This window comes from Bufo bufo, chromosome 1 (assembly GCF_905171765.1).
Source record: "Bufo bufo chromosome 1, aBufBuf1.1, whole genome shotgun sequence".
Classification (NCBI taxonomy): domain Eukaryota; kingdom Metazoa; phylum Chordata; class Amphibia; order Anura; family Bufonidae; genus Bufo; species Bufo bufo.
This window is the reverse complement of record NC_053389.1, coordinates 57,349,803-57,377,233: the sequence shown is the minus strand read 5'-3', so window position 1 is coordinate 57,377,233 and position 27,431 is coordinate 57,349,803. Positions and strand designations below refer to the sequence as shown.

General features: G+C 45.8%; 1 protein-coding gene across 1 annotated transcript in view; it reads left to right on the top strand.

The window, feature by feature from the left end:
• CCDC153 (coiled-coil domain containing 153) overlaps positions 1 to 27,089 on the top strand; it is a 51,302-nt gene extending 24,213 nt beyond the window's left edge. The window contains exons 6-7 of the mRNA XM_040424985.1: positions 15,470 to 15,600; positions 26,252 to 27,089. Coding sequence (XP_040280919.1) covers positions 15,470 to 15,600; positions 26,252 to 26,380 — 260 coding nt within the window. The 3' untranslated portion in view covers positions 26,381 to 27,089. The remainder of the gene's footprint in view (positions 1 to 15,469; positions 15,601 to 26,251) is intronic.
• Positions 27,090 to 27,431: the final 342 nt, after the last annotated feature.

Here is a 27,431-nt window from a genome sequence, read left to right as displayed (position 1 = left end):
TTTGTAAGACAGGTTTGCTTTTTTTCTTGGGTAGTCTCAGGGAATACCCCTAAATTTAGTAGTCCAAAATGTCAAACAGGGGGTATTCTTCTGAAGAGGCCTACAGGATTCTGACCCAGTCGGATGAGGAATGGGAACCCTCATCTAACGAATCTAGCGGGTCAGAATATGAACCTGTGGAAAGCAGTGGCTCTCTGACCCAAAGTTCGGACGAGGAGGTGGAGGTCCCTGATAGAACCAGGCGTACCCGGCCCCGTGTCGCTAGACCACAGGTTATGCAGGATCCGCTTCAAGAGCAGCAGAGTGGGGCTGTCGCTGCCGGATCACGTGGTGAGGCATACACCAGCAGCGCAGCCCTCCCTGGACCTAGTACCAGCACTGCCGTACAACCTGGTGACGTGGCGAGCACCAGAAGGGCAGTTGAAGCTGGTACGGTGGCACGTACAATAGTTACCCCGTCGCAGCCACCGCACAGACAGGCCCGTAGAGCCCCTAGAATCCCTGAGGTGCTGGCAAACCCTGATTGGCAGTCACCAACTTCAGCCGCACCTGTAGTTCCCCCTTTCACCGCCCAGTCTGGAGTTCGGGTTGAGACGGCTCATATCGGTTCGGCCCTGGGATTTTTTGAGCTGTTCTTGACTGCGGAGCTCTTGGACTTAGTCGTGGCAGAGACAAACCGGTATGCCACACAATTTATATCCGCCAACCCGGGAAGCTATTATGCCCAGCCTTTCCGGTGGAAACCAGTCCAAGTTTCCGAAATTACAATTTTTCTGGGCCTTCTCCTCAACATGGGTCTAACTAAAAAGCATGAATTGCGGTCATATTGGTCCACGCACCCGATTCATCACATGCCCATGTTCTCTGCTGCTATGTCTAGGGCACGATTTGAGGCCATCCTCCGTTTCCTGCATTTTAGCGACAACACCACCTCCCGTCCCAGAGGCCACCCAGCTTTTGACCGGCTCCACAAAATTCGGCCCCTCATAGACCACTTCAACCAGAAATTTGTCCTGGCAGACGCCTTTCCCCTCCTTTTTCTTTTTTTGGCAGAGATTTTTTCATCCACATTGATCGATGCGAATGAAAAAATCTGTGCCGTTCATTTTTTTCTTTCAGCCCAGAGGCTGAACGGAAAAAAAAATCTCATTACCCGTATGCTCAATATAAGGAGAATAGCAGAAACTCCTAATGCTGGCCATACATGTAATGATTGCGGAGACCCTCAAATGCCAGGGCAGTACAAACACCCCACAAATGACCCCAATTTGGAAAGAAGACACCCCAAGGTATTTGCTGAGGGGCTTATTGAGTCCATGAAAGATTGAAATTTTTGTCCCAAGTTAGCGGAAAGGGAGACTTTGTGAGAAAAAAATCAATTTCCGCTAACTTGTGCCAAAATTTTTTTTTTTCTATGAACTCGCCATGCCCCTCATTGAATACCTTGGGGTGTCTTCTTTCCAAAATGGGGTCACATGTGGGGTATTTATACTGCCCTGGCATTTTAGGGGCCCCAAAGCGTGAGAAGAAGTCTGGTATCCAAAAATGCCCTCCTAAAAGGAATTTGGGCCCCTTTGCCCACCTAGGCTGCAAAAAAGTGTCACACATGTGGTATCTCCGTATTCAGGAGAAGTTGGGGAATGTGTTTTGGGGTGTCATTTTACATATACCCATGCTGGGTGAGATAAATATCTTGTTCAAATGCCAACTTTGTATAAAAAAATGGGAAAAGTTGTCTTTTGCCAAGATATTTCTCTCACCCAGCATGGGTATATGTAAAATGACACCCCAAAACACATTCCCCAACTTCTCCTGAATACGGAGATACCACATGTGTGACACTTTTTTTGCAGCCTAGGTGGGCAAAGGGGCCCACATTCCAAAGAGCACCTTTCGGATTTCACAGGTCATTTACCTACTTACCACACATTTGGGCCCCTAGAATGCCAGGACAGTATAACTACCCCACAAGTGACCCCATTTTGGAAAGAAGACACCCCAAGGTATTCCGTGAGGGGCATGGAGAGTTCCTAGAATTTTTTATTTTTTGTCACAAGTTAGTGGAAAAGGATGATTTTTTTTATTTTTTCTTACAAAGTCTCATATTCCACTAACTTGTGACAAAAAATAAAAACTTCCATGAACTCACTATGCCCATCAGCGAATACCTTGGGGTGTCTTCTTTCCAAAATGGGGTCACTTGTGGGGTAGTTATACTGCCCTGGCATTCTAGGGGCCCAAATGTGTGGTAAGGAGTTTGAAATCAAATTCTGTAAAAAATGACCAGTGAAATCCAAAAGGTGCTCTTTGGAATGTGGGCCCCTTTGCCCACCTAGGCTGCAAAAAAGTGCCACACATGTGGTATCTCCGTATTCAGGAGAAGTTGGGGAATGTGTTTTGGGGTGTCATTTTACATATACCCATGCTGGGTGAGAGAAATATCTTGGCAAAAGACAACTTTTCCCATTTTTTTATACAAAGTTGGCATTTGACCAAGATATTTATCTCACCCAGCATGGGTATATGTAAAATGACACCCCAAAACACATTCCCCAACTTCTCCTGAATACGGAGATACCACATGTGTGACACTTTTTTGCAGCCTAGGTGGGCAAAGGGGCCCACATTCCAAAGAGCACCTTTCGGATTTCACTGGTCATTTTTTACAGAATTTGATTTCAAACTCCTTACCACACATTTGGGCCCCTAGAATGCCAGGGCAGTATAACTACCCCACAAGTGACCCCATTTTGGAAAGAAGACACCCCAAGGTATTCCATGAGGGGCATGGCGAGTTCCTATAATTTTTTATTTTTTGTCACAAGTTAGTGGAAAATGATGATTTTTTTTCTTTTTTTTTTTCTTACAAAGTCTCATATTCCACTAACTTGTGACAAAAAATAAAAACTTCCATGAACTCACTATGCCCATCAGCGAATACCTTGGGGTGTCTTCTTTCCAAAATGGGGTCACTTGTGGGGTAGTTATACTGCCCTGGCATTCTAGGGGCCCAAATGTGTGGTAAGGAGTTTGAAATCAAATTCTGTAAAAAATGACCAGTGAAATCCGAAAGGTGCTCTTTGGAATATGGGCCCCTTTGCCCACCTAGGCTGCAAAAAAGTGTCACACATGTGGTATCTCCGTATTCAGGAGAAGTTGGGGAATGTGTTTTGGGGTGTCATTTTACATATCCCCATGCTGGGTGAGAGAAATATCTTGGCAAAAGACAACTTTTCCCATTTTTTTATACAAAGTTGGCATTTGACCAAGATATTTATCTCACCCAGCATGGGTATATGTAAAATGACACCCCAAAACACATTCCCCAACTTCTCCTGAATACGGAGATACCACATGTGTGACACTTTTTTGCAGCCTAGGTGGGCAAAGGGGCCCACATTCCAAAGAGCACCTTTCGGATTTCACCCGCCATTTATTACAGAATTTGATTTCAAACTCCTTACCACACATTTGGGCCCCTAGAATGCCAGGGCAGTATAACTACCCCACAAGTGACCCCATTTTGGAAAGAAGACGCCCCAAGGTATTCGCTGATGGGCATAGTGAGTTCATGGAAGTTTTTATTTTTTGTCACAAGTTAGTGGAATATGAGACTTTGTAAGAAAAAAAAAAAAAAAATCATCATTTTCCGCTAACTTGTGACAAAAAATAAAAAGTTCTATGAACTCACTATGCCCATCAGCGAATACCTTAGGGTGTCTACTTTCCGAAATGGGGTCATTTGTGGGGTGTTTGTACTGTCTGGCCATTGTAGAACCTCAGGAAACATAACAGGTGCTCAGAAAGTCAGAGCTGCTTCAAAAAGCGGAAATTCACATTTTTGTACCATAGTTTGTAAACGCTATAACTTTTACCCAAACCATTTTATTTTTACCCAAACATTTTTTTTTTATCAAAGACATGTAGAACAATAAATTTAGAGCAAAATTTATATATGGATGTTGTTTTTTTTGCAAAATTTTACAACTGAAAGTGAAAAATGTCATTTTTTTGCAAAAAAAATCGTTAAATTTCAATTAATAACAAAAAAAGTAAAAATGTCAGCAGCAATGAAATACCACCAAATGAAAGCTCTATTAGTGAGAAGAAAAGGAGGTAAAATTCATTTGGGTGGTAAGTTGCATGACCGAGCAATAAACGGTGAAAGTAGTGTAGGTCAGAAGTGTAAAAAGTGGCCTGGTCTTTCAGGGTGTTTAAAGGGGTTATCCGAGTTATGGGAAAAAAAATAAAACCTAACAAAATTAATCAGGATATACATATACATTAGTCAAGCTTGATTTTTTGAAAAAAGAACGATCCTTACACCTTTTCCAGGTTCTGTTATTGCTGTGTTTACATGCAGCAGTAACAACAATGACTCATCTCTCCCTCATGAATATTTGTGGGAGGGGATCTGTGGATGGCACTGTTTAGGGGGGAGATCTGTGTGGATGGCACTGTTTAGGGGAGGGGGGATCTGTGGATGGCACTGTAGGGGGATCTGTGGATGGCACTGCCTGCCATCCACAGACCACAGATCCCCCTACAGTGCCATCCACAGATCCCCCTCCCCGACGCTCACAGCAGCAGTATATTAATAAACTAATCAGTCACTTCATTTCTCATTGCTGAGCTCCTTACTTATTATTTTGATATCTCTGAGTCTCTGACTCTTACTTTGGCTTAGCTCCGGTAACAACAGCAGGCAGTGCAGGCGGCGTTCACTCACTGACGTCACGCGCCTGCTCCGCCTAGTGGGAGGAGCAGGCGCGTGACGTCAGTGACAGTGAGTGAGCGCCGCCCCCCGCACTGCCTGCTCTGCTATTACCGGAGTACAGAGCTAAGACAAAGTAAGAGATATCCTGTAATAATCCAAGTAAAGAGCTCACTACAGCGCCCTGTATATTCTAACCCCCAGGCAAGCGTCCCTGTCACCATGGGAACGCTTGGGGGTTAGAATATACCATCGGATTTGAGTTTTTTACGATCTCACTGAGCTCGAAAAACTCAGATCCGATGGTATATTCTAACCAGGCAAGCGTCCCCCGTCACCATGGGAACGCCTGGGGGTTAGAATATTTTATACCATTGGATCTTCTGACTGTTACTCTGCTTGGCCAGCTCGGGGCCCCAACCAGTTCGGGGCCCCAAGCTATTGCTTGTTTTGCCTGGCCTGAGGATCGCGCATATGCGATCAGCTATTAGCCGCAGGGAGGAACTTGGAGGTAGCCGCGGCACAAGTGAGGATCGCGCATGCGCGATCAACTCACAGCCGCACGGACTGTAATGCAGAGAGGTGGGGGCGTGGCCAAGGCTGATGACGTTCCGTTTACATGGCTTAGTCACTCCGACAAGCAGAGAGCTCCATGTCAACGGAACGTCACAGCTGATGACGTGGGCGGTCACATGACTGTTTAGTATAGCAGAGAAACGGCACAAGATAGGTACAGTAAGTGATTTAGGAAAACTAATGTATAGGAGAAATAAAGCCATAGAGATAAGGTTAAGTTAACTCGGATAACCCCTTTAAGCTATGGGGGCTGAGGTGGTTAACTGAACGTTAACTTTTTTACTTATCGGTAATTTTTTTTTGTTTCGTTTTTTTTACCTTTATAGAACAAACCTCTCCTACCCCATGGGACAATGTGCAAAGCGCAAATCGCCGAAAGATGTGGCGAAGTACATTATGCACTTTATCCCAGGTGAAAGGAGAGGTTTGCAGCAGCTGTGAGTAAAAGGGCCCTAATAGCCCTGTGTGCCTGTCCTGTGAGATGCAATCCCTATGCTAAGTGTACCTGGGTGTGGTACTTCCGGAAACACTCTCCAAAGCATAGGGCAGGGTGGTCAGGACAGTCAGGACAGAAATAGCGGGTGTCACGCCTTATTCCACTCCTGCTACAGACACGACATCTTTTTCGGGGTGACGGTTGGGTTGAGGTACCAGGAACGACACTGGGGAAATGTCGCTCGTGTAGACGGCTAACTACACTGGTGGATGGGGCCACAGAACCTTCTGGATACAGGAGGTTCTCGATGATCTCTTCCTGGAATTTGAGGAAGGATCCTGTTCTCCCAGCCTTACTGTAGAGAACAAAACTATTGTACAGAGCCAATTGAATTAAATATACAGACTGTTCTCCCAGCCTTACTGTAGAGAACAAAACTATTGTACAGAGCCAATTGAATTAAATATACAGACCTTCTTATACCAGCGTCTGGTGCGTCGGGAAACTAAATACGGAGACAACATCTGGTCATTGAAGTCCACCCCTCCCATGAGCAAATTATAGTCGTGGACTGAGAGGGGCTTTTCAATGACACGGGTTGCTCGCTCAATTTGTATTGTCGTGTCTGCGTGAATGGAGGAGAGCATGTAAACGTCACGCTTGTCTCTCCATTTCACCGCGAGCAGTTCTTCGTTACACAAGGCAGCCCTCTCCCCCCTTGCAAGATGGGTGGTAACGAGCCGTTGGGGGAAGCCCACGTGACTAGTTTGCGCGGTGCCACAGGCGCAAATCTGTTCTAGAAACAAATGCCTAAAGAGGGCCACACTTGTGTAGAAATTGTCCACATAAAGATGGTACCCCTTGCCAAATAAGGGTGACACCAAGTCCCAGACTGTCTTCCCACTGCTCCCCAGGTAGTCAGGGCAACCGACCGGCTCCAGGGTCTGATCTTTTCCCTCATAGATCCGAAATTTGTGGTTATAGCCTGTGGCCCTTTCACAGAGCTTATACAATTTGACCCCATACCGGGCACGCTTGCTTGGGATGTATTGTTTGAAGCCAAGGCGCCCGGTAAAATGTATTAGGGACTCGTCTACGCAGATGTTTTGCTCGGGGGTATACAAATCTGCAAATTTCTGGTTGAAGTGGTCTATGAGGGGCCGAATTTTGTGGAGCCGGTCAAAAGCTGGGTGGCCTCTGGGACGGGAGGTGGTGTTGTCGCTAAAATGCAGGAAACGGAGGATGGCCTCAAATCGTGCCCTGGACATAGCAGCAGAGAACATGGGCATGTGATGAATCGGGTTCGTGGACCAATATGACCGCAATTCATGCTTTTTAGTTAGACCCATGTTGAGGAGAAGGCCCAGAAAAATTTTAATTTCGGAAACTTGGACTGGTTTCCACCGGAAAGGCTGGGCATAATAGCTTCCCGGGTTGGGGGATATAAATTGTGTGGCATACCGGTTTGTCTCTGCCACGACTAAGTCCAAGAGCTCCGCAGTCAAGAACAGCTCAAAAAATCCCAGGGCCGAACCGATATGAGCGTCTCAACCCGAACTCCAGACTGGGCGGTGAAAGGGGGAACTAATGGTGCGGCTGAAGTTGGTGACTGCCAATCAGGGTTTGCCAGCACCTCAGGGATTCTAGGGGCTCTACGGGCCTGTCTGTGCGGTGGCTGCGACGGGGTAACTACTGCACTTGCCACCGTACCAGCTTCAACTGCCCTTCTGTTGGGGAATGTGTTTTGGGGTGTCATTTTACATATACCCATGCTGGGTGAGAGAAATATCTTGGCAAAAGACAACTTTTCCCATTTTTTTTTATACAAAGTTGGCATTTGACCAAGATATTTCTCTCACCCAGCATGGGTATATGTAAAATGACACCCCAAAACACATTCCCCAACTTCTCCTGAATACGGAGATACCACATGTGTGACACTTTTTTGCAGCCTAGGTGGGCAAAGGGGCCCACATTCCAAAGAGCACCTTTCAGATTTCACCGGCCATTTTTTACAGAATTTGATTTCAAACTCCTTACCACACATTTGGGCCCCTAGAATGCCAGGGCAGTATAACTACCCCACAAGTGACCCCATTTTGGAAAGAAGACACCCCAAGGTATTCCGTGAGGGGCATAGTGAGTTCATCGAACTTTTTATTTTTTGTCACAAGTTAGTGGAATATGAGACTTTGTAAGAAAAAAAAAAATCATCATTTTCCGCTAACTTGTGACAAAAAATAAAAAGTTCTATGAACTCACTATGCCCATCAGCGAATACCTTAGGGTGTCTACTTTCCGAAATGGGGTCATTTGTGGGGTGTTTGTACTGTCTGGCCATTGTAGAACCTCAGGAAACATGACAGGTGCTCAGAAAGTCAGAGCTGCTTCAAAAAGCGGAAATTCACATTTTTGTACCATAGTTTGTAAACGCTATAACTTTTACCCAAACCATTTTTTTTTTTTACCCAAACATTTTTTTTTTATCAAAGACATGTAGAACAATAAATTTAGAGCAAAATTTATATATGGATGTCGTTTTTTTTGCAAAATTTTACAACTGAAAGTGAAAAATGTCATTTTTTTGCAAAAAAATCGTTAAATTTCGATTAATAACAAAAAAAGTAAAAATGTCAGCAGCAATGAAATACCACCAAATGAAAGCTCTATTAGTGAGAAGAAAAGGAGGTAAAATTCATTTGGGTGGTAAGTTGCGTGACCGAGCAATAAACGGTGAAATTAGGGTAGGTCAGAAGTGTAAAAAGTGGCCTGGTCTTTAAGGATGTTTAAGCTATGGGGGCTGAGGTGGTTAAGGTGAAATAGAGTCCTTAAGGGGTTAAACTATTAACACACAAATAATTAAATGTTACCATGTTTTTATTGAACACACCATGTAAACATTCACAGTACAGGTGGAAAAAGTATGTGAACCCCTAGACTAATAACCTCTCCAAGAGCTAATTGGAGTGAGGTGTCAGCCAACTGGAGTCCAATCAATGAGATGAGATTGGAGGTGTTGGTTACAGCTGCCCTGCCTTATAAAAAACACACACCAGTTCTGGGTTTGCTTTTCACAAGAAGCATTGCCTGATGTGAATGATGCCTCACACAAAAGAGCTCTCTGAATATCTACGATTAAGAATTGTTGACTTGCATAAAGATGGAAAGGGTTATAAAAGTATCTCCAAAAGCCTTGCTGTTCATCAGTCCACACTAAGACAAATTGTCTATAAATGGAGAAAGCTCAGCACTGCTGCTACTCTCCCTAGGAGTGGCCGTGTTGTAAAGATGACTGCAAGAGCACAGCACAGACTGCTCAATGAGGTGAAGAAGAATCCTAGAGTGTCAGCTAAAGACTTACAAAAGTCTCTGGCATATGCTAACATCCTTGTTAGCGAATCTACGATACGTAAAACACTAAACAAGAAGGGATTTCATGGGAGGATACCACAGAGGAAGCCACTGCTGTCCAAAAAAAACATTGCTACACGTTTACAGTTTGCACAAGAGAACCTGGATGTTCCACAGCAGTACTGGCAAAATATTCTGTGGACAGATGAAACCAAAGTTGAGTTGTTTGGAAGAAACACACAACACTATGTGTGGAGAAAGAGAGGCACAGCACACCAACATCAAAACCTCATCCCAACTGTGAAGTATGGTGGTGGGGCATCATGGTTTGGGGCTGCTTTGCTGCGTCAGGGCCTGGACGGATTGCTATCATCGAAGGAAAAATGAATTCCCAAGTTTATCAAGACATTTTTCCTGAGAACTTAAGGCCATCTGTCCACCAGCTGAAGATCAACAGAAGATGGGTGTTGCAACAGCACAACGACCCAAAGCATAGAAGTTAATCAACAACAGAATGGCGTAAACAGAAGAAAATACGCCTTCTGGAGTGGCCCAGTCAGAGTCCTGACCTCAACCTGATTGAGATGCTGTGGAATGACCTCAAGAAAGCGATTCACACCAGACATCCCAAGAATATTGCTGAACGGAAACAGTTCTGTAAAGAGGAATGGTCAAGAATTACTCCTAACCGTTGTGCACGTCTGATAACAGGCCGAACTGGATGGACAAATGTCTTTTTTCAGCCTTATATACTATGTTACTATCTGCAACTACAGAAAACGTTAGGTTGAAGTTATTGCTGCTAAAAGAGGTTCAACCAGTTATTAAATCCAAGGGTTCACATACTTTTTCCACCTGCACTGTGAATGTTTACATGGTGTGTTCAATAAAAACATGGTAACATTTAATTATTTGTGTTTTATTAGTTTAAAGGGCTTCTGTCACTCCACTAAACTCATATATTTTTTTTTTGTCTCCTTAAAATCCTTATGCTGCGATTTCTCAATATATAATGCTATTACTCAGTTTGGTTCAATAGTTATATAAAAAAACAGACTTTTATAATATGCAAATTACCTCTCTAGCATCAGGTAGGGCGGCTACCTGCTGCTAGCAGCCGCATCCTCCTATCATAATGACGCCCCCTCCTCATGTTGATTGACAGGGCCAGCGGACGCGCTCGTTCTCTGCTGGCCCTGTCTGCATTCAAAATCTGGCGCCAGTGCCGTACCTGTCTTGAGTCGGTGCAGGCGCACTAAGGGGAGGACGCTCGCTCAGCCGCTCCATCCTCAGTGCACCTGCGCCGATGACGTCACATGTACACCCGGCGCAGGCGCACTGAGGATGGAGCGGCCGAGCGAGCGTCTTCCACTCAGTGCGCCTGCGCCAACTGAAGACCGGCGCGAGATTTAAAACGCAGACAGGGCCATTAGAGAACGAGCGCGTCCGCTGGCCCTGTCAATCAACATGAGGAGGGGGCGTCATTATGAATGGAGGATGCGGCTGCTACCAGCAAGTAACCGCCCTACCTGCTGCTGGAGAGGTAATTTGCATAATATAAAAGTCAGTTTTTTTATATAACTACCGAACCAAACTGAGTAATAGCCCTATATATTGAGAAATCGCAGCATAAGGATTTTAAGGAGACAAAAAAAAAATGAGTTTAGTGGAGTGACAGAAGCCCTTTAAGCAGACTGTGATTGTCTATTGTTGTGACTTAGATGAAGATCAGATCACAATTTATGACCAATTTGTGCAGAAATCCATATCATTCCAAAGCATTCACATACTTTTTCTTGCAACTGTATACAGTATAAGGCACTCAATGAGGACCCTGTTTACAGCTCCAGAGGTGAACATGACCCTTCCTGCTCCCATTGCAGCAATTATGTGATCACTGAGTGCTGGGAAAAAGCAGGAGCTGTGGGTTCTTAGCAGACCCAGATCAGCACTGGGGTGTGTCTCATTAAAAAAATAATGTAATATTAAAATACCCCTCCCGTCCTCAAAAAAAAGGGTAAGTATAAGCCGCACCGCAGCTTCTAGCCCCACCCCTGGCAACCATAAACTATATACCCTCTATAAAAGTGACCACAACAAAATGGATTATTAATAAAAAATAAATTAAAAATAGAACAAAATGTGAAGATCATCCACCATTTCTTACTTATTTTCTTACATTTTCAGGGTTTAAAAATTAACACATAAAAGTAACATGACATAAACATAAAACTTCATGTATCAGTGAAAAAAAGACTGGCAAATGATTTGAATAACCAAGTGAATAGATTATTTCTTTTTTGTTAACAATTTTTTCCCACTGTACATAAACAAAAGAAAAGACAAAACATCCTATTAAAGAAGGGCAGGAGGCATCGTTCCTAACCCCGATCCTGAACAGAAAGGATGGAGTCCGATACACCTGGTGAACAAGAAACAATTGGGAAATTCGCTGGCGCTCACACAATCATAACTGAGGTGTCAGTGCCAATACTGCTTTCCATTGTTCCTCCCCCTCCCATTTTTGTTTGACCACTAAGGAATCATGTTTCACAGATTTCACAAACAAGTTCCTATGTATGGATGATATTAGTCCACTCGAGGAGTCACTAGTGAGAATCTGTTGTTCATGTAAGCGACACAGACTTAGCCTGAGCCTGGAATGCGTGTCGTAACTGTAAAAATTGATAGAAGGCCGTATGGGGGAGGGCAAACTCATCTCTGAATTGCTCAAATGATTTAAACACGCCATCTCTTTGCAGCTGACACAAAAACCTCACACCCTCCCGATCCCAAGGTGAAAACTCTTCCAGGTGAAATATTTCTGAAAACTGAGGATTCCTCCATTGTGGAGTGGCCTGAGTGAAGCCCCGTATCGACAGCAAGTCACTACACCTATGCCAAACCTTATGTATCAAGTTAAGTGTAGGATGTCCCATCAAATTGTCGAAGAGACCGCTATGTTCCAATAGGACTACAGGGGAGTCATTTTCTATAAGCCGTGCAGATGCGTTGTCTCCCGGAGTTCTCCCCCAACCCGTCCGCTGTTGCATCTGTGAGGAAATAAAATATAGCCAGGGATTAGGAATAGAGAGACCCCCCCCCCCCCATCTTTCCCTCTCTGTAAAGCCTCCAACCGGATCCTGGCCCGTTTTTTACACCATATCAAGCTTCTAAACAGCCTTTGTATTCTAAAAAGGATCCATTGTGGAATCCACACAGGGGAGTTATGTAGATAAGCTTTGGCATAAGAACCATTTTAAGGAGATCACTCCTACCTATTTCAGACATTGGTAGTTTACACCAGGCATTGATTTTTTTCAGACATTTTGTTCAGAAGTGGATCTACTGTATATTATTTTTTACGTAGTGCCCAATGTTTGGTGAAACCACGATTCCCAAATACTTGAAGTTGCGGGCAACCTGCAGCTGGGTGGACAGGAGGGAGAGGCCAACAGGGACCCGGTCTAACGGGAACAGAACGGACTTGTCCCAATTTATGCAGAGACCAGATCTGTCTCCAAAATCCTGTATAATGGACATTATGGGGCCCAAAGACCTCTCCACATCTCCCACATATATGAGCATGTCGTCTGCATACAGGGACACGCATTCCTCTCTGACTCCCATGGGGAATCCCACTATTCTATCCGAAGATTGGAGTAAGCATGCAAGTGGCTCAATTGCAATGGCAAATAGAAGAGGGGACAGGGGGCATCCCAGACGTGTACCTCTTCCCAGCTCAAAGACTTCTGATGTACCGCCGTTAGCTCTGATCCTAGCTTTGGGACCACAGTATAATAGTTGGACCCAAGATATATAGGTGTTTCCAAATCCCATGACTCGCAGAACCTCCCATAAATATTTCCATTCAACACTATCAAAGGCTCTGGCAGCATCTAAGGATAATATGGCCCAAGCTCCTGCCGATTCCGACCGCCTCTGAATATTAAGAAATAGCCGTTGAAGGTTAATCGAGGTAGATTTATCAGGCATAAATCCAGCTTGATCACTATGTATAATGGTTGAGATAACTGTTTTGTAACCTATTCGCTTGGACCTTCGCTAGTATTTTAACATCAGAAGTTAGTAAGGAGATTGGTCTATACGATTCGGGGAGAGTCGGGTCCTTCCCAGGCTTTGGCAATACTACTATTATTGCCTCTTTCATAGAAGCGGGTAGTTCACCTTTTTGAAGGGAATCATTAAATACAGATTGCAACTGTGGTAATAATAGAGTGCTATATTTTTTAAACCATCCAACCCGGGGGCTTTTTCATTTGGGAATGATTTAAGCGCCACCTCTAGTTCTTTCAATGAAATAGGTTGATTTAGATAGACCACATGTTCCACTGAAAGGCGCAGGGTAGGGATCCCGGTAAGGTAGTCTGCAAGATTTTGGGAGCCCACTGCTGACTGGGATTGATTTTTGCAGTACATATGGAATACCGCCAAAATATCCATATCTGTAGTAACCAAGGACCTTAGATGGACAAGATTTTTGATGTTCCATCCTGTGCCCGACAGACCCGGCCCGGTAGTCTGCCCGAGCTCTCTCCAGCCTCAAAGTATTTTTGCTTTAAAAAAAGCGTCTATTATCGATGGTAAGAAGTAGATGTTCCTTTAAGTCTGTCTGCGCCGTCACCAACGCCGCCTCATGCGCACGTGAAGGGTGTTCAACAAATCTCTTTTCCGTTTCCATGACTAGGTCCTGGAGCCTTTTTTGAGTTTCCCTGGATCTTGCTTTATGGCGACTAATCCGCTGGATCTATAAACCATGGATAAATGCCTTTCATGCATCCCACACTACTCCCATAGGTGCCGTCCCTGTATTGTTAGTAAAGAATTCCCGGATCTCCTCTGTGATCCCCCCCTCATCCACCAGCTGCAGCCAAAAAGGGCTAAGCCTCCACATGCCGACTCCAAAAGGTCTGCTTACACCACCTATATACGGGAATGGTCGGACAAGCTTCTCGGCAGGTAGGTAGCATTCACCACTAAAGACAACATATCTGGGGATCCTATAGCCAGGTCAATCCTAGAGAGTGAGTGATGACAGCTAGAAAAACGGGAGAATCGGCGTATATTCGGATTCCTCACTCGCCATATATCATGTAGATCCAGCTCTCTTAGTACATTGAATAAAATGAGTGTCTCTATCCGCACCCGACCCTCCTATCCTAATTAGTAATGTGCCTGTCCCACCGCTGGTCCTACCCACTTCCCAACCCCACAAAAACATCATAAACATATATTCATTCTCCAAAAATACATTACATACAAAATGTATCCTAAAAAATACACATAGGCCAAAAAACCTTCCTGTAGCCGGGCGCCGGCTTAGTAAAAAACCTATCAAAAACAGATTTTGAATAAACGGTAACTAAAGTTGTTCCTCTAACCGGTCTCCTCCTGTACATTACAGTCTGCAGTGTGCAATGGGTATGCAAATCTTGCCCCACAAAGCTACGGCCATAATAGACTAAGGCAAACATACATATTCTAGCAAAGTTGTCGTATCTCTTGCGAACCAGTAGTAGGCATTGGTACAATTCTATACAAATATAATATTACTAAAATAAACCATAGTGATAAGACAAGAGAAAACAGGAAAAAACAAGGAGAAAACGAAATCAATATATTGCGCTTATCTGGCGCGACCCTCGACCCGGGCAGGATCCACTAGAGTCCCGAGAGCTTGTAGGAGACATATTCATCCAGTGTTCGCTAAAACTTTAAGAGAGCGTTCATTGGTTTCCACCCACTGTGCCGCATCCATTGGCGTTTTGAATATACAGACTTCTCCATGCGCCACCACTCGCAGCTTGACCGGATACGACATAGAGTAGGGAATCCGTAAATCCCGAAGACGGCGTTTCACATCCTGGAACTTCACTCTTCTGCGTTGAACCTCAGCGGAAAAGTCCGGAAAAATAGATACTTTATTTCCATTAATTAGAAGAGAATATTATCTCTGTCCCAGAAGTGTAATAACTTCATCAAAACTTGAAGAGGGGGGACCCCTGGTGGCGGAGCACGGAATGGCACCCTATGTGCTCTTTCAATAGCAAACACGTGACATGGAGTTCCTGCCAAATTTCAGGGTCAGCCAATCTTCAAAAAACACCACTGGGTCAGGTCCCTCCGCCTTTTCAGCGACCCCAATCACCCTGAGATTATTTCTGAATGGATGATTTCTAATCTACTATGGAATTTACTAGGAATGCATGTAGTAGTAAAAAAAAAAAATGTGTCTGGTTATGAACAGGGGAAAGTGTGAGCTCCACTGAAGATATCCGTGTTTTAGCCAGGACACGGACGCATTTCCTAATGCTCTTCTGTGAGGGGCCTAAGGTATTGAAGGTTTCATTTTTCTACTTCTTGGCACACAGGCAATTCCCAGCAAGCCTTTCAGTTGCTTAACGAGGAATCACAGCGCATTACCGAGGAGAAAGAGACAGAAATTGAAGAGTTAAAGAAACAAGTGGAAAGCATGGAGACAGAATATGAGCACATACTCCATGTAAGCGATTGTGTAGCAGCTGAACATTTTCAGTTTAATTACCGTATTTTTTTTTATTTTGTTGTAATAATCTCACGGTAGCTCTTGCTGTCTGTTATATAGAACAAAATAGTGGACTTAATTCAAGAAAACTGATCTTCCTGCCCGTAGGAACCAATCACGGTGTAAAGCCTCATGCACACAAACATATTTTGTATCTGCGTCCGATCCGCATTTTTTGCGGATTGGACACAAACCCATTTATTTCTGTGGTTCTGCAAAAAAAAAAAAAAAAAAAAAAACAGTCCGCACATCTCATCTGTGTGCTGCTATCTGCATCCATATGTCAATTTCACAAAAAGATAGAACATGTCCTATTCTTGGCTGCAAAATGCGGACCATGGACCCATTGAAGTCAATGGGTCAGCACAAAAACGGACGTCACATAGAAGTCATCTGTGTTTTGTGGACCGCAAAACGGATACGGTCGTGTGCATGAAGCCTAACTTTCATTTCCTACTGCTGTAAAAATAAAAGCTGCACTGTGATTGGCTGCTATGGCTTGTTCTGTTTTGATTAACCCCTTATTAATGCAGCTGGTTTTAATTGTATGTTTTTCATTTTTGCATCACTGCTTCCGAAGGAGATTTTTTATTTATTTACGGTATATATTTTTTTTGTCCTCATAGCAGTATGAGGGCTTGTTTTTTGGTGAGAAGAGTTATATTTTTAATGGCACAATCTTGAGGTACATACACACAAAAATAACGCACCCAATGTCAGATTGCTGTTAAACTCAGCACGCAGTTATGTCTTCTTAGGGCTTATGCACACGACAGTTGGCTGTTTTGCGGTCTGCAAATTGCGGAACCACAAAACACTGAGACCGGCCATGTACAGAGTGGAACAGCCAGCCTCAATCGAACAGTACTATCCTTGTCCGTAATACAGACAAGAATAGGACATGTACTATAATTCTGCGGACAGCACTGAATGGACGCGCGGATGCGGACAGCACACTGAGTGAATGGGTCCGCATCCAACAACCCAAAAATATGGATCAGATGCGGACCCAAACCATGGACATGTGCGTAAGAACTTAGGCAGATGTGTAAATGATTACAGAAGTGGTCAAATTAGACACTGGGTCTTGCCACAAAAGGGCATAAAATTGCTTTCCCTGCGGCCCCATAAATTGCTCTCAGAGGCTACTTTTGGATAGGGTAGCCTTTTGAATGAGAGATCATTGAATGCTAGACATGCCTCTATGACACATTTAAAGATATGTTGCCCAGTCAACAGACTTTGAGACAGGGCACATCAGTGGACTGAGAGAAGCTATTCAACTAATTACCCGACATCTGGGTCGTTCTGACCTAGCTGTTAGGAGGTGTTGGGCGCAGTGGTTACCTGAGCAGGCCAATGGACCACCAGAAGAGAGGGTCTTTTCATCTGCCGTCAATCACGAGCAGCTCCCACAGTTTTGTTGTCCACCATCCAGACACAGGAGGCACCTTCATTACACACCCCTGCCTCTGCGTGGACCATTGCCAGGCACTTAGCAGAAGAAAATTTGGTGTCATGGCGCCCATTACATGTCCTACCATTAACAGCCAGCCACTATCGCCTTTGTTTGCAGTGAACGAGAAACCTGGACTGCTATGAGCTGGAACCGTATCCTCTTTAGCCACGAATGCAGGTTCATTTTGGAATTAGACAATGGACGGATTTTGTATGGAGGCCTTGTGGTGAGCTCTCCAATCCTGCCTTTGCTGTGGAGCAACACACTGCCCCAACTACTGGTGTGAGGATCTGGGGAGCCATCACATACAACCAGTCGGTCACCTTTAGTAGTGATACGAGGGACACCAACAGCTCAGCGATATGTGTAGGACATCTGCTGCCACGTGTGTTCCTCTCATGGCAGGGCTTCCAACTGGTATTTTTCAGCAGGATAATGCTTACCCACACACAGCAAGGGTTTCCCAGGAATGTCTCCACCAGATTACGACACTTTCTTATCTGCCTGGTCACCAGATTTATCTCCAATTCAGCATTTATGGGACAAGCTGGGATGCCAGCTTCACCAACCTATAAGTGCAGTTATGTCTTAGGGTCTACAGTTCCAGCTGTAACATCTGTGGGCAGATGTGCTGCAGGATACCATATGAAATCGGTATGCCTCCATGCCCAACCGTATCGCATCTTGTATCCAGGCTAGAGGCCGTATCTCATCTTGTATCCAGGCTAGAGGCCGTATCTCATCTTGTATCCAGGCTAGAGGCCGTATCTCATCTTGTATCCAGGGTAGAGGCCGTATCTCATCTTGTCTCCAGGCTAGAGGCTGTATCACATCTTGTATCCAGGCTAGAAGCCGCATCTAATCTTGTAACCAGGCTAGAGGCTGTATCTTAAGTTGTATCCAAGCTAGAGGCTGTATCTCATCTTGTATCCAGGCTAGAGGAGGCCATATCTCTTCTTGTATCCCGGCTAAAGGCGGCCCAACAGGGTCCTAGAACCTCCTTTAAATTGCAATCACATTCATAGTTCATCATTACATTCACATTTGGGGAGTTCTGATCACCAATAGTCTTTTTTTTATTTTTATTTGTTAGCCCTTTTGCTGCCATAGCAATCCCTTTCTCTGTCTAGCCTCTTAGATTACATGGTCACTGTGGATGGCAACAGCTAAAGAGTTAAACAGCCAGGATCAGAGTAGACCATGGGTTAGTACTCACCCCATCATTAAAAACAAACACAATGCAATAACACTCTGAAAACACAAATAATAAAGTAAATACAATAGTGCCACACTATAGAAAATGTGCTAATGCTGCACTATAAATGTGAGATTCTTGGTAAATATATTTAGTACAAAATTATTTGTGCCTGTTCACCACCAGCAAGACGATCGTTTTAGGAAATCAACCTATTACTACCTCCTCTGCTGCCATATTGGCCTCCATTAAATGGAGGTTCCACATGCATGCTGAGCCCACACTATATTATACCTCCACTGGTGCCATACTGGCCTCCAGTAAATTCAGGGAATGCAGGTTCCACATGCATGCCGAGCCCACTCTGTATTTCACCTCTCCTGGTGACAAATGGCCTCCAATAAATGCAGGGAGAGCAGGCTACAGCTTTATACTTCCACTCGGCCTATGGGGGAGACAGGTTGGTCAGGAGTGCATGACCAGTGGGGTCTGCCCCACCTCCAATGCAGACTTCAAAGAAAGAAATGGGGGTCAGTCAGCACATCCCAGTGCGCAGGTGCACGTCACCATCATGCGAGTACAGGACAGTAGACCTGTGGTCTGGTTGAAACTCATAGCATCATAGATCATTTTGATGCAGTGAGATGAAGTCAGCCGAGCCACGGTCGGTCCAGGAAATGTGGACGTCCCACAGAATGTACTTTCCACACCGCACACACTCATGTGAATCTGGCCTTAAAGCACCGCTGTTGTGAGACAGTGACAGTTTGAAAAAGGGCATATATAAGATGGCCATTAAGGGTTAGAGGACCTGACACTGCTCCTGACATGTCTGTTTTAGTAAATACCCATATTCCTTGTAAAGTAACAGTTCTAGAGCATCGTTTCTTGTAAAGCTGTGTTGTTGCATTCCTCTGTTATAAGTCCTAGAAATGTATAAATTAATTGATAAATGGGTGTTACCTATTGGGGTGTATCACTGCATACTCTCACACTGTCCAATCAGTGTCTAACTGTGAAAGGACAAACCGCTTTGGCAAGGAAAATGGTGGCACCCAGTTGCCAATTGATACATACGCTTGTAGGGAGGATAATGGAGAAACAGCACAGCATAGAGTTACAAGAAAAGTTGCTTTAGAATTGGTATTGTAAGTGGAGTATGAGTATTTATTACAACAGACAGGTCAGGGGGGATGACTGGTGCACCTTCAACAGTGGGGTCCTTAAAAATATTGCTGTAAAATTGTATGATTTTCCTAGTCTATGACGTAAAGTCATGATTTTATGAAAGACACGGAGGCGAGTATTGCATAGTCTCTCTTTACTGACAAACCACAGCAGCAAAGAAAAACATACTGAAATTAACATATCACCATAGCAACAGGCCCTCCCCTCCAGAGCCCCTATATAGTGTCCATGAGCTAGGAGAACCTCCTCTTTCTTGGCGGATGCCACACACCAAAACTGCTTCAACGAGAAAACCCAACTGAACTGCAAGAACTGGAACCGAACTGGAACTGAAGAAGATAACCGCCTGGATGAACTTCAGGTACAGCAGACTAGATATTCATCCTGCGAAAATATAAAGTGCATGAAGAGTGTGTTAACACCCGCTGAGGTAGGTGAGTATGCAGAAGGAGAAATATAATCACAATAATCTGGAAAATACTAACAAATGCAGTGTAAAAGACAACGACAATCCAACTATTCCCAAGGGAGAGAAATTAAGAGAGGTGGGCAATACTCGCCTCCGTGTCTTTCAGAAAATCATGACTTTACGTCATAGACTAGGAAAATCATACAATTTTATTTCAAGACACTGAGGCTCCTATTGCAGGTTCAAAGCTGTGCAATAATAGAGGAAAAAGCGTGTTGTTGAGGACGAAAATAAAACTCTCTAAAAGTAGAAACCCTGGACCAATCAGCAATCTTCATGATATCCTCCAAACGAGCAAAGAAGTGGAGGAAGCACCTCGAGTACAGTGGGCGGTAAAAACGGAAGTGTCCACTCCCGCCAAGGTCATGATCCATTTGACCCAGCGCGCCAGCGTGGTGCTAGTGACCGGAGCGAAAGGTCGACGATAGGAAAGAAATAACTGCGGGGAGTCGGTGAAACGATGTCGGGAAGTTCTCGCCTCGTATTCTTGAAGACAAGCAACCGGGCAAAGAGCCGGAACAGTTGGAAAACTTGGATACACGACGGAATGGATTTGTGTCTTGGTCCGACGAGCGATATTAAAGACAACACCCTCGGGAGAGAAGGATCTGGCGTTAGAGTCCGGACGTCCGACACCCTCTTGCAAGATATGAGACAGAATAGGGGGACAAGCTTAGCCGACAACTGACGTAGGGAAAGGTCAGAATTGGCCGGCCAAGAGGAGAAAAAAGACAAAACCAAAGAAACGTCCCATGAAGAGGAAAAATGGGGTCTTGGAGGACGGGATAACCTAGAACCCTTCAGCAAGCGACATGCCAAAGGGTGTTGGCCCACAGGGCGACCCTCGAAACCCTGGTGGAGCGAAGAAATTGTGGATCTGAAGAGGTTGATGGTACGATAGGCTTTTCCCTCCTCAAACAAAGACGTCAGGAAATGAAGAATGTCCGTTACAGGGGCTGAAACGGGATCCACACCTCGAGCCAAGCCCCAGCTAGCCCAAGATATCCACGCTGCTCTATAGGCTCGTCTCGTGCCGGGAGCCCATGAGTTTTCCAGAAGTCTTCGAGTCGCCTCCGAAAACTGACCGCCGTCTCTGGGACACTCGAGATTCTGCAGGCCAGAGGTCGCAGGGAGCCGTCCATGAGGAGTGGATGCTGAAGACCCCCTGGGCCTAGGAGGAGATATGGGGACGACGGAAGAAGTAAGGGTGGAAGGATCAGTAATTCCAAGAGTTGAGGGAACCACGACTGGGAACTCCAAAAGGGAACGATGAGGACCAGATCGGCCAGTTGATAGCGAACCTGATTGAGGACCCGAGGGATCATCGAGAAGGGGGGAAAAGCATAATGTAGAAGACCGGACCAATCCTGAAGGAAAGCGTCCACCGCTTCTGCGTCCGGATCCGGGAGCCAACTGAAGAAGCGGGGAAGTTGCGCGTTCAGGCGGGAAGCAAAAAGGTTGATAGAAAATGGACCCCAGAGTGATGAGATGTTGGAGAATACGTCCAATCTCCAGCCGCTGCCATCCTTGAGATATCGAGAGCTCCAATCCACCTGAATGTTGTGTAGGCCGGGAAGGTACTCCGCTATAACCGTGATATCCTGGTGAAGGCAAAAGGACCAGAACTCCTTGGCTAAATGCGAGAGCATGGCTGAGTGAGTCCCTCCCATGGCATTTACATAACGGACCGCAGAGACATTGTCCATACGTAACCTGATGCAGGCTCTGGCAATGCCCTTCGTGAAACTGCGAATGGCAAAGGAGCCTGCCAGAAGTTCCAGCGCGTTAATATGGAGAGAGGTCTCGTCCTCCGACCAACGGCCACCGGTGGACACTCCGTCGCAATGTGCTGCCCAGCCGATGAGGCTGGCGTCCGAATCCACAGTGAAATCCGGTCGTGGACCGCAGATAGCCTTCCCGTTCCAGGCTGCGAGGTTGTGGATCCACCACTGGAACTCGTCTCTGGTCTCTGGATCCAAGGAGATCAAGTCCGCATATGAGGCTCCCGCCTGTAGATGGGCAGTCTTCAGGCGCTGAAGGGACTGGTAGTGGAGCGGTGCCGGGAAGACCGCTTGAATGGATGACGAGAGGAGACCGATGATCCGGGACAGATGTCTAAAGAGAACTGGGGCATGGCTAGAGTCCTGCGTAGCTCCTTGCGGATCGCACAAATCTTCGCAATCGGAAGGCTGAGGGTCTCTGCCGTGGAGTCTACCGAGAATCCGAAGAACTCTGTTTGGGAAGGGATTAGGACCGATTTCTCAAAATTTATGAGGAAACCTAGGCGAGACAGGAGGTCTATCGTTGAGTCCAAGTGACGGAGAAGGGTAGTGGGATCCTGGGCTAAGAGGAGGATGTCGTCCAGGTATACTATTAATCAAATCCTTCGGCTGCGGAGCCAAGCCACAGCCGGGCGCATGAGCTTGGTAAAGCACCATGGGGCTGAGCAAAGGCTGAAAGGTAGGCAGTTGAATCGCCAAACCTCGTTTTTCCACAGGAAGCAAAGAAGATCTCTGGAGGTTCTCTGCAACTGGGACGGTGAGGTACGCGTCCTTGAGGTCGAGTTTTACCATCCAGTCTCCCCGGAGTAAGAGGTCTCTGATTAGATGGATGCCCTCCATCTTGAAATGCCGATATCGGACAAACCTGTTCAGTGGACGTAGGTTGATGACAGGTCGCAACTGGCTGCTCTTCTTGCGGACCAGGAAGATGTTGCTGAGGACGTTCGGTCTCGGGGAGCGTTCGATCGCCTCCTTGCTGTAGAGGTTTGACAGTTCTCTGTCCATGCAGGTACGCGCAGCCACTGACAGGATCTAAGGATGAGGAAAGTGGTGTGAAAGACCCACCAATTCTATGTGGAACCCGAGGACCGTGGATAAGATCCAACTGTCCGTGGTAATTCCGGACCAAGCATGAAAATAATGATGGAGTCTGCCCCCTATACAACCCTGGGGAAAAGGGGGAAGAGTGACACTTACCAAATGGTCGGCGTGACCCCGAGTATCCTCTGTAGCCTCTGCGGCTCGGAGTCCCGCGGGAAGGGAAGAGTCCTGGTAGGAGGACCTCTGTCCAAACGAACGGTGGGTGTAGGAGCCTCGACCCGAGGCGCGGGTCTGGAACGTAGAGCGGCCGGACAGATGGCCCCTAGAGCTGCCGGCCCTGGTGAAGACCCGACCCTGGAACACCCTTTTCATAGAGGACTGGGCTTTGTCCAGGGCCGTGAAGGCACCTACAAATCGGCCTAGATCCTTGATAAAGGAGTCGCCGAACAAAAGCCCTTGGGCGTCACGCCCTGCTTCAGTGAGCGCTAGGTTGGCTAGCTTGGGCTCAATTTTGTATAGAATGGATTTACGTTGCTCTATTAAGAGTGACGTGTTCACGTTCCCGGCAATGCAAATTGCGCGTTGGACCCAACCCCGGAGTTCTTCCGGGCCCACTAGTTCATTGGCCGCTCTAGCGGTCTCTGCCAACTCAAATATTTTGGCTAATGGACCAAAAACGTCCAGGAGTTTATCCTGGCATGCCTTGAGGGCTGACTCTAGTCCCCTACGGGGATTCCACCCTGATTTTGATAAAAATTGGGCCATCTTGGGGTCCACTATGGGGTTGTCACAAATCCTATTGCCCACAAGGGGTCGCGGGCATACGGCCCGTAATTTGTTGCGCGCCTCCTTGCTGAGAGGGCAGTGAGCCTGTGCCTCTAAATATTGGGCCACATGGTCCATCGGGATCCACTCCGCAGACCTGGGGTGGTGTTGGGCGTCAGGGTCGAAAAGCGGCTCACCCGAAGGGTCGGTTGAAGAGACTGCTGGGGTAGGTGTGGGCACGGAACCAGAGGTTCCCGCGGACGGACCTGATGGAATTTGGGTTGGGAAATGCGAAGGCCATCCGGGCAGGGTCTCTTCCGGTGCCTCGAGGTCCTCGAACCCGGCCTCCTCTTCAGAGCCGATATCAGAATCGGTCTCAACCATAGTCTGTGCTCTGCTACATTTCCAATTCCGCGCCTTTTCTGCCTGGCGGGATAAGGCTCGTTTGCGCGGATTCAGCGCATTCTCATGGGTGGCAAGTGACACACCAATCGCATTGTTTCTGGAGGCGTGAGGGACCGTAGGTGGGAGTGAGGCTGGTTCCCTGGGAGGGAGAGCCCTAAGGGCTTCAGAAATAGATTGGGAGAGGGTCTGGGACATGGATCCCATAGCCGCAAATATGGCTTCAGAGATGGATCGCTGCAAGGCGTCCGCACGGGTCATTTGAGCAGAGGGGGTAACAGAAACCTCCAGGGGAGGATGAGGTGGGAGAGCCTCTGCGTCAGAGTCGTCAGCCAGGGGGCTGTGGGGCCTATGCAGCTGAGACATAGTTGATGGGACTGACCCAAGGTAATAGACTGCCAGGGCTGGAGCAGGAATACTGCACACTTGGCAGTACAGACAGTAATGACAGGAGCTACTGCTATATAGGAGCGCTCAAGCAGGGGATGTACTGACCAGGAGTAATGACAGGAACTACTGACGACAAGGAAGAGGGTAAACTAGGGAGAGTTTCCCAGTAACCCTGACCGGAGCATGCCAAAGGAGCCGCTGTCTGCCGTTAGGAGAGAGGTTCAGAGCTCATGTGGAAGGGGCGTGTCTGGGAAAGAGCGCGAAAAACGCACAAAATAACAGTACAGGGAAAGGAGAGAGCCCGGGAAGAAGCCGGGAACATGGCCGTCCGAAATCGCGTTGGCGGCCGAAATCTCGCGAGATCTCTGCCACGATGCAAGGCATATGGGGAAGAAAGTCCGACAGAGGTGAGCAGGGGAGCGCAGACTGAAGGGGGAAAAGAGAGGAACGGAAGGGCTAGAGGGGACAAGCAGAGCAGGAAAAGAGGCTGGCTGTAGAGGGAGGGCACGAGGGCACAGAAAAACGAAGAAGTAATATCTATAAATCACAGACCTATAAGCCTAATCTGCAGAGGAGAGGGAGATAGATATATGTATATATAACCAGGGAAAACGAATAAAAGAGGAGGAGAAAAAATCACAATATATATATACAGTACAGAACAAAAGTTTGGACACACCTTCTCATTCAAAGAGTTTTCTTTATTTTCATGACTATGAAATTTGTAGATTCACACTGAAGGCATCAAAACCTATGAATTAACACATGTGGAATTATATACATAACAAACAAGTGTGAAACAACTGAAAATATGTCATATTCTAGGTTCTTCAAAGTAGCCACCTTTTGCTTTGATTACTGCTTTGCACACTCTTGATGAGCTTCAAGAGGTAGTCCCCTGAAATGGTTTTCACTTCACAGGTGTGCCCTGTCAGGTTTAATAAGTGGGATTTCTTGCCTTATAAATGGGGTTGGGACCATCAGTTGCGTTGAGGAGAAGTCAGGTGGATACACAGCTGATAGTCCTACTGAATAGACTGTTAGAATTTGTATTATGGCAAGAAAAACGAGTGGCCATCATTACTTTAAGAAATGAAGGTCAGTCAGTCAGCCGAAAAATTGGGAAAACTTTGAAAGTAAGGGCTATTTGACCATGAAGGAGAGTGATGGGGTGCTGCGCCAGATGACCTGGCCTCCACAGTCACCGGACCTGAACCCAATCAAGATGGTTTGGGGTGAGCTGGACCGCAGAGTGAAGGCAAAAGGGCCAACAAGTGCTAAGCATCTCTGGGAACTCCTTCAAGACTGTTGGAAGACCATTTCAGGTGACTACCTCTTGAAGCTCATCAAGTGAATGCCAAGAGTGTGCAAAGCAGTAACCAAAGCAAAAGGTGGCTACTTTGAAGAACCTAGAATATGACATATTTTCAGTTGTTTCACACTTGTTTGTTATGTATATAATTCCACATGTGTTAATTCATAGTTTTGATGCCTTCATAGTCATGAAAATAAAGAAAACTCTTTGAATGAGAAGGTGTGTCCAAACTTTTGGTCTGTACTGTATATGTGAACTAGACACCATAAAATAAAAGCTGTACTTATCTGTGGCAGCAGCAAAGAAAGAGGAGGTTCTCCTAGCCCATGGACACTATATAGGGGCTCTGGAGGGGAGGGCCTTTTGCTATGGTGATATGTTAATATCAGTATGTTTTTTTTTTGCTGCTGTGGTTTGACAGTAAAGAGAGACTATGCAATAGGAGCCTCCGTGTCTTGAAATAAAATAGAATTTTCATGGACCACAAAAAAGTCTTTAGTAGTTTAGCCATCACGGCTCATTAAAAACAGCATACAAAAAGTATGGGTAAATGAATGTAGATGTAAAATACACCTCACGTTTGCTTCTCTTGTCTTCCTTATAGTCCTCTCTGGATCAGATGCTGGCTAGACTCACCCTGGCTGAACAACAGTGGACAAAAGAATCCCTGACCATTCATCAGCAGTACAAGAACATGCTGCAGGACTGTGGACTAAACCCTCTGGACATCTGAACCCAAAAAATTCAGTGACCTGTTTGTACTTGTTTGATTTTGCAAAGACTACATCCACCGTATATTCCGCAGCAGAAACCCTTTTTGGCTTCCGCTTCGTTTTTAAAATTTGAATGAAGCAGACCTGCTCACGGTTCGGTTCAGCCCTATTCATTGGAGTTAAACCGCGCGCAAACACCGCACTAAGAACAGTCATGTCCATTCGTGGCGTGGCAAACTGCGGGCGCATGAACTGCAGCGCAACCTCCCATTGAAGTTGTACTCTGCGCCAAAAAGGTGCCTGGTGGTTGTGCAGAGTCCGCACCAAAGAGTCCACGTGAAGAGCTTCTCCCAGTACAGTAACCTCTGGCAGATCGCTAGGAGGACAGGCTGTAACTGATCGCCGTGTGCAGGTTTGTAGACAACATAAATTCCGAATTGTGATGTAGGCAATAATTGTGAGTGTGGATGTTTCAATTTACACTTGTTGAGTACTCAAGCCGTAAAAAGGACCATTATTGTAACACTGGGTAAATACACACTGGGCAAAAACAGCTGTCTGCAGATGAGATCTAAGTTATGCTTCAAGCCCTGTTTAAAGAGGACCTGTCACCGCACAATGCAATGCAATCTGAACGCACCATGTTATAGAGAAGGAGTTGAGCAGATTGATATATAAAGATTCAGTAAAACCTGTAATTTATACATTTATATTTCAGCTTTTTTCACCTCCTGTGAACTGCTATCGGTACAGGAGAGAGGGGTTATCAGTGATTGATAGCATTGTGTGTATCAGTGAGCATACAGAGATAGCTGTCAGTCACTGATAACACCTCCACTCTGTACCGATAGCTGTTCACAGGACGTGGAAAAGGCAAAGGTATAAAATTACAGGTTTTACAGAATCTTTTCCCATACATATCAATCTGCTCAGCTCCTCCTGCTCTATAACATGGTGCTTTCGCATTGCATTGCCTTTTGTGGTGACATATCCTCTTTAAAAGGTCAAGCATTGATTTTTCCTTTTGGAAGGAAAACTAATTTGCATAATATTTTCCCAGAAACCTAGAGG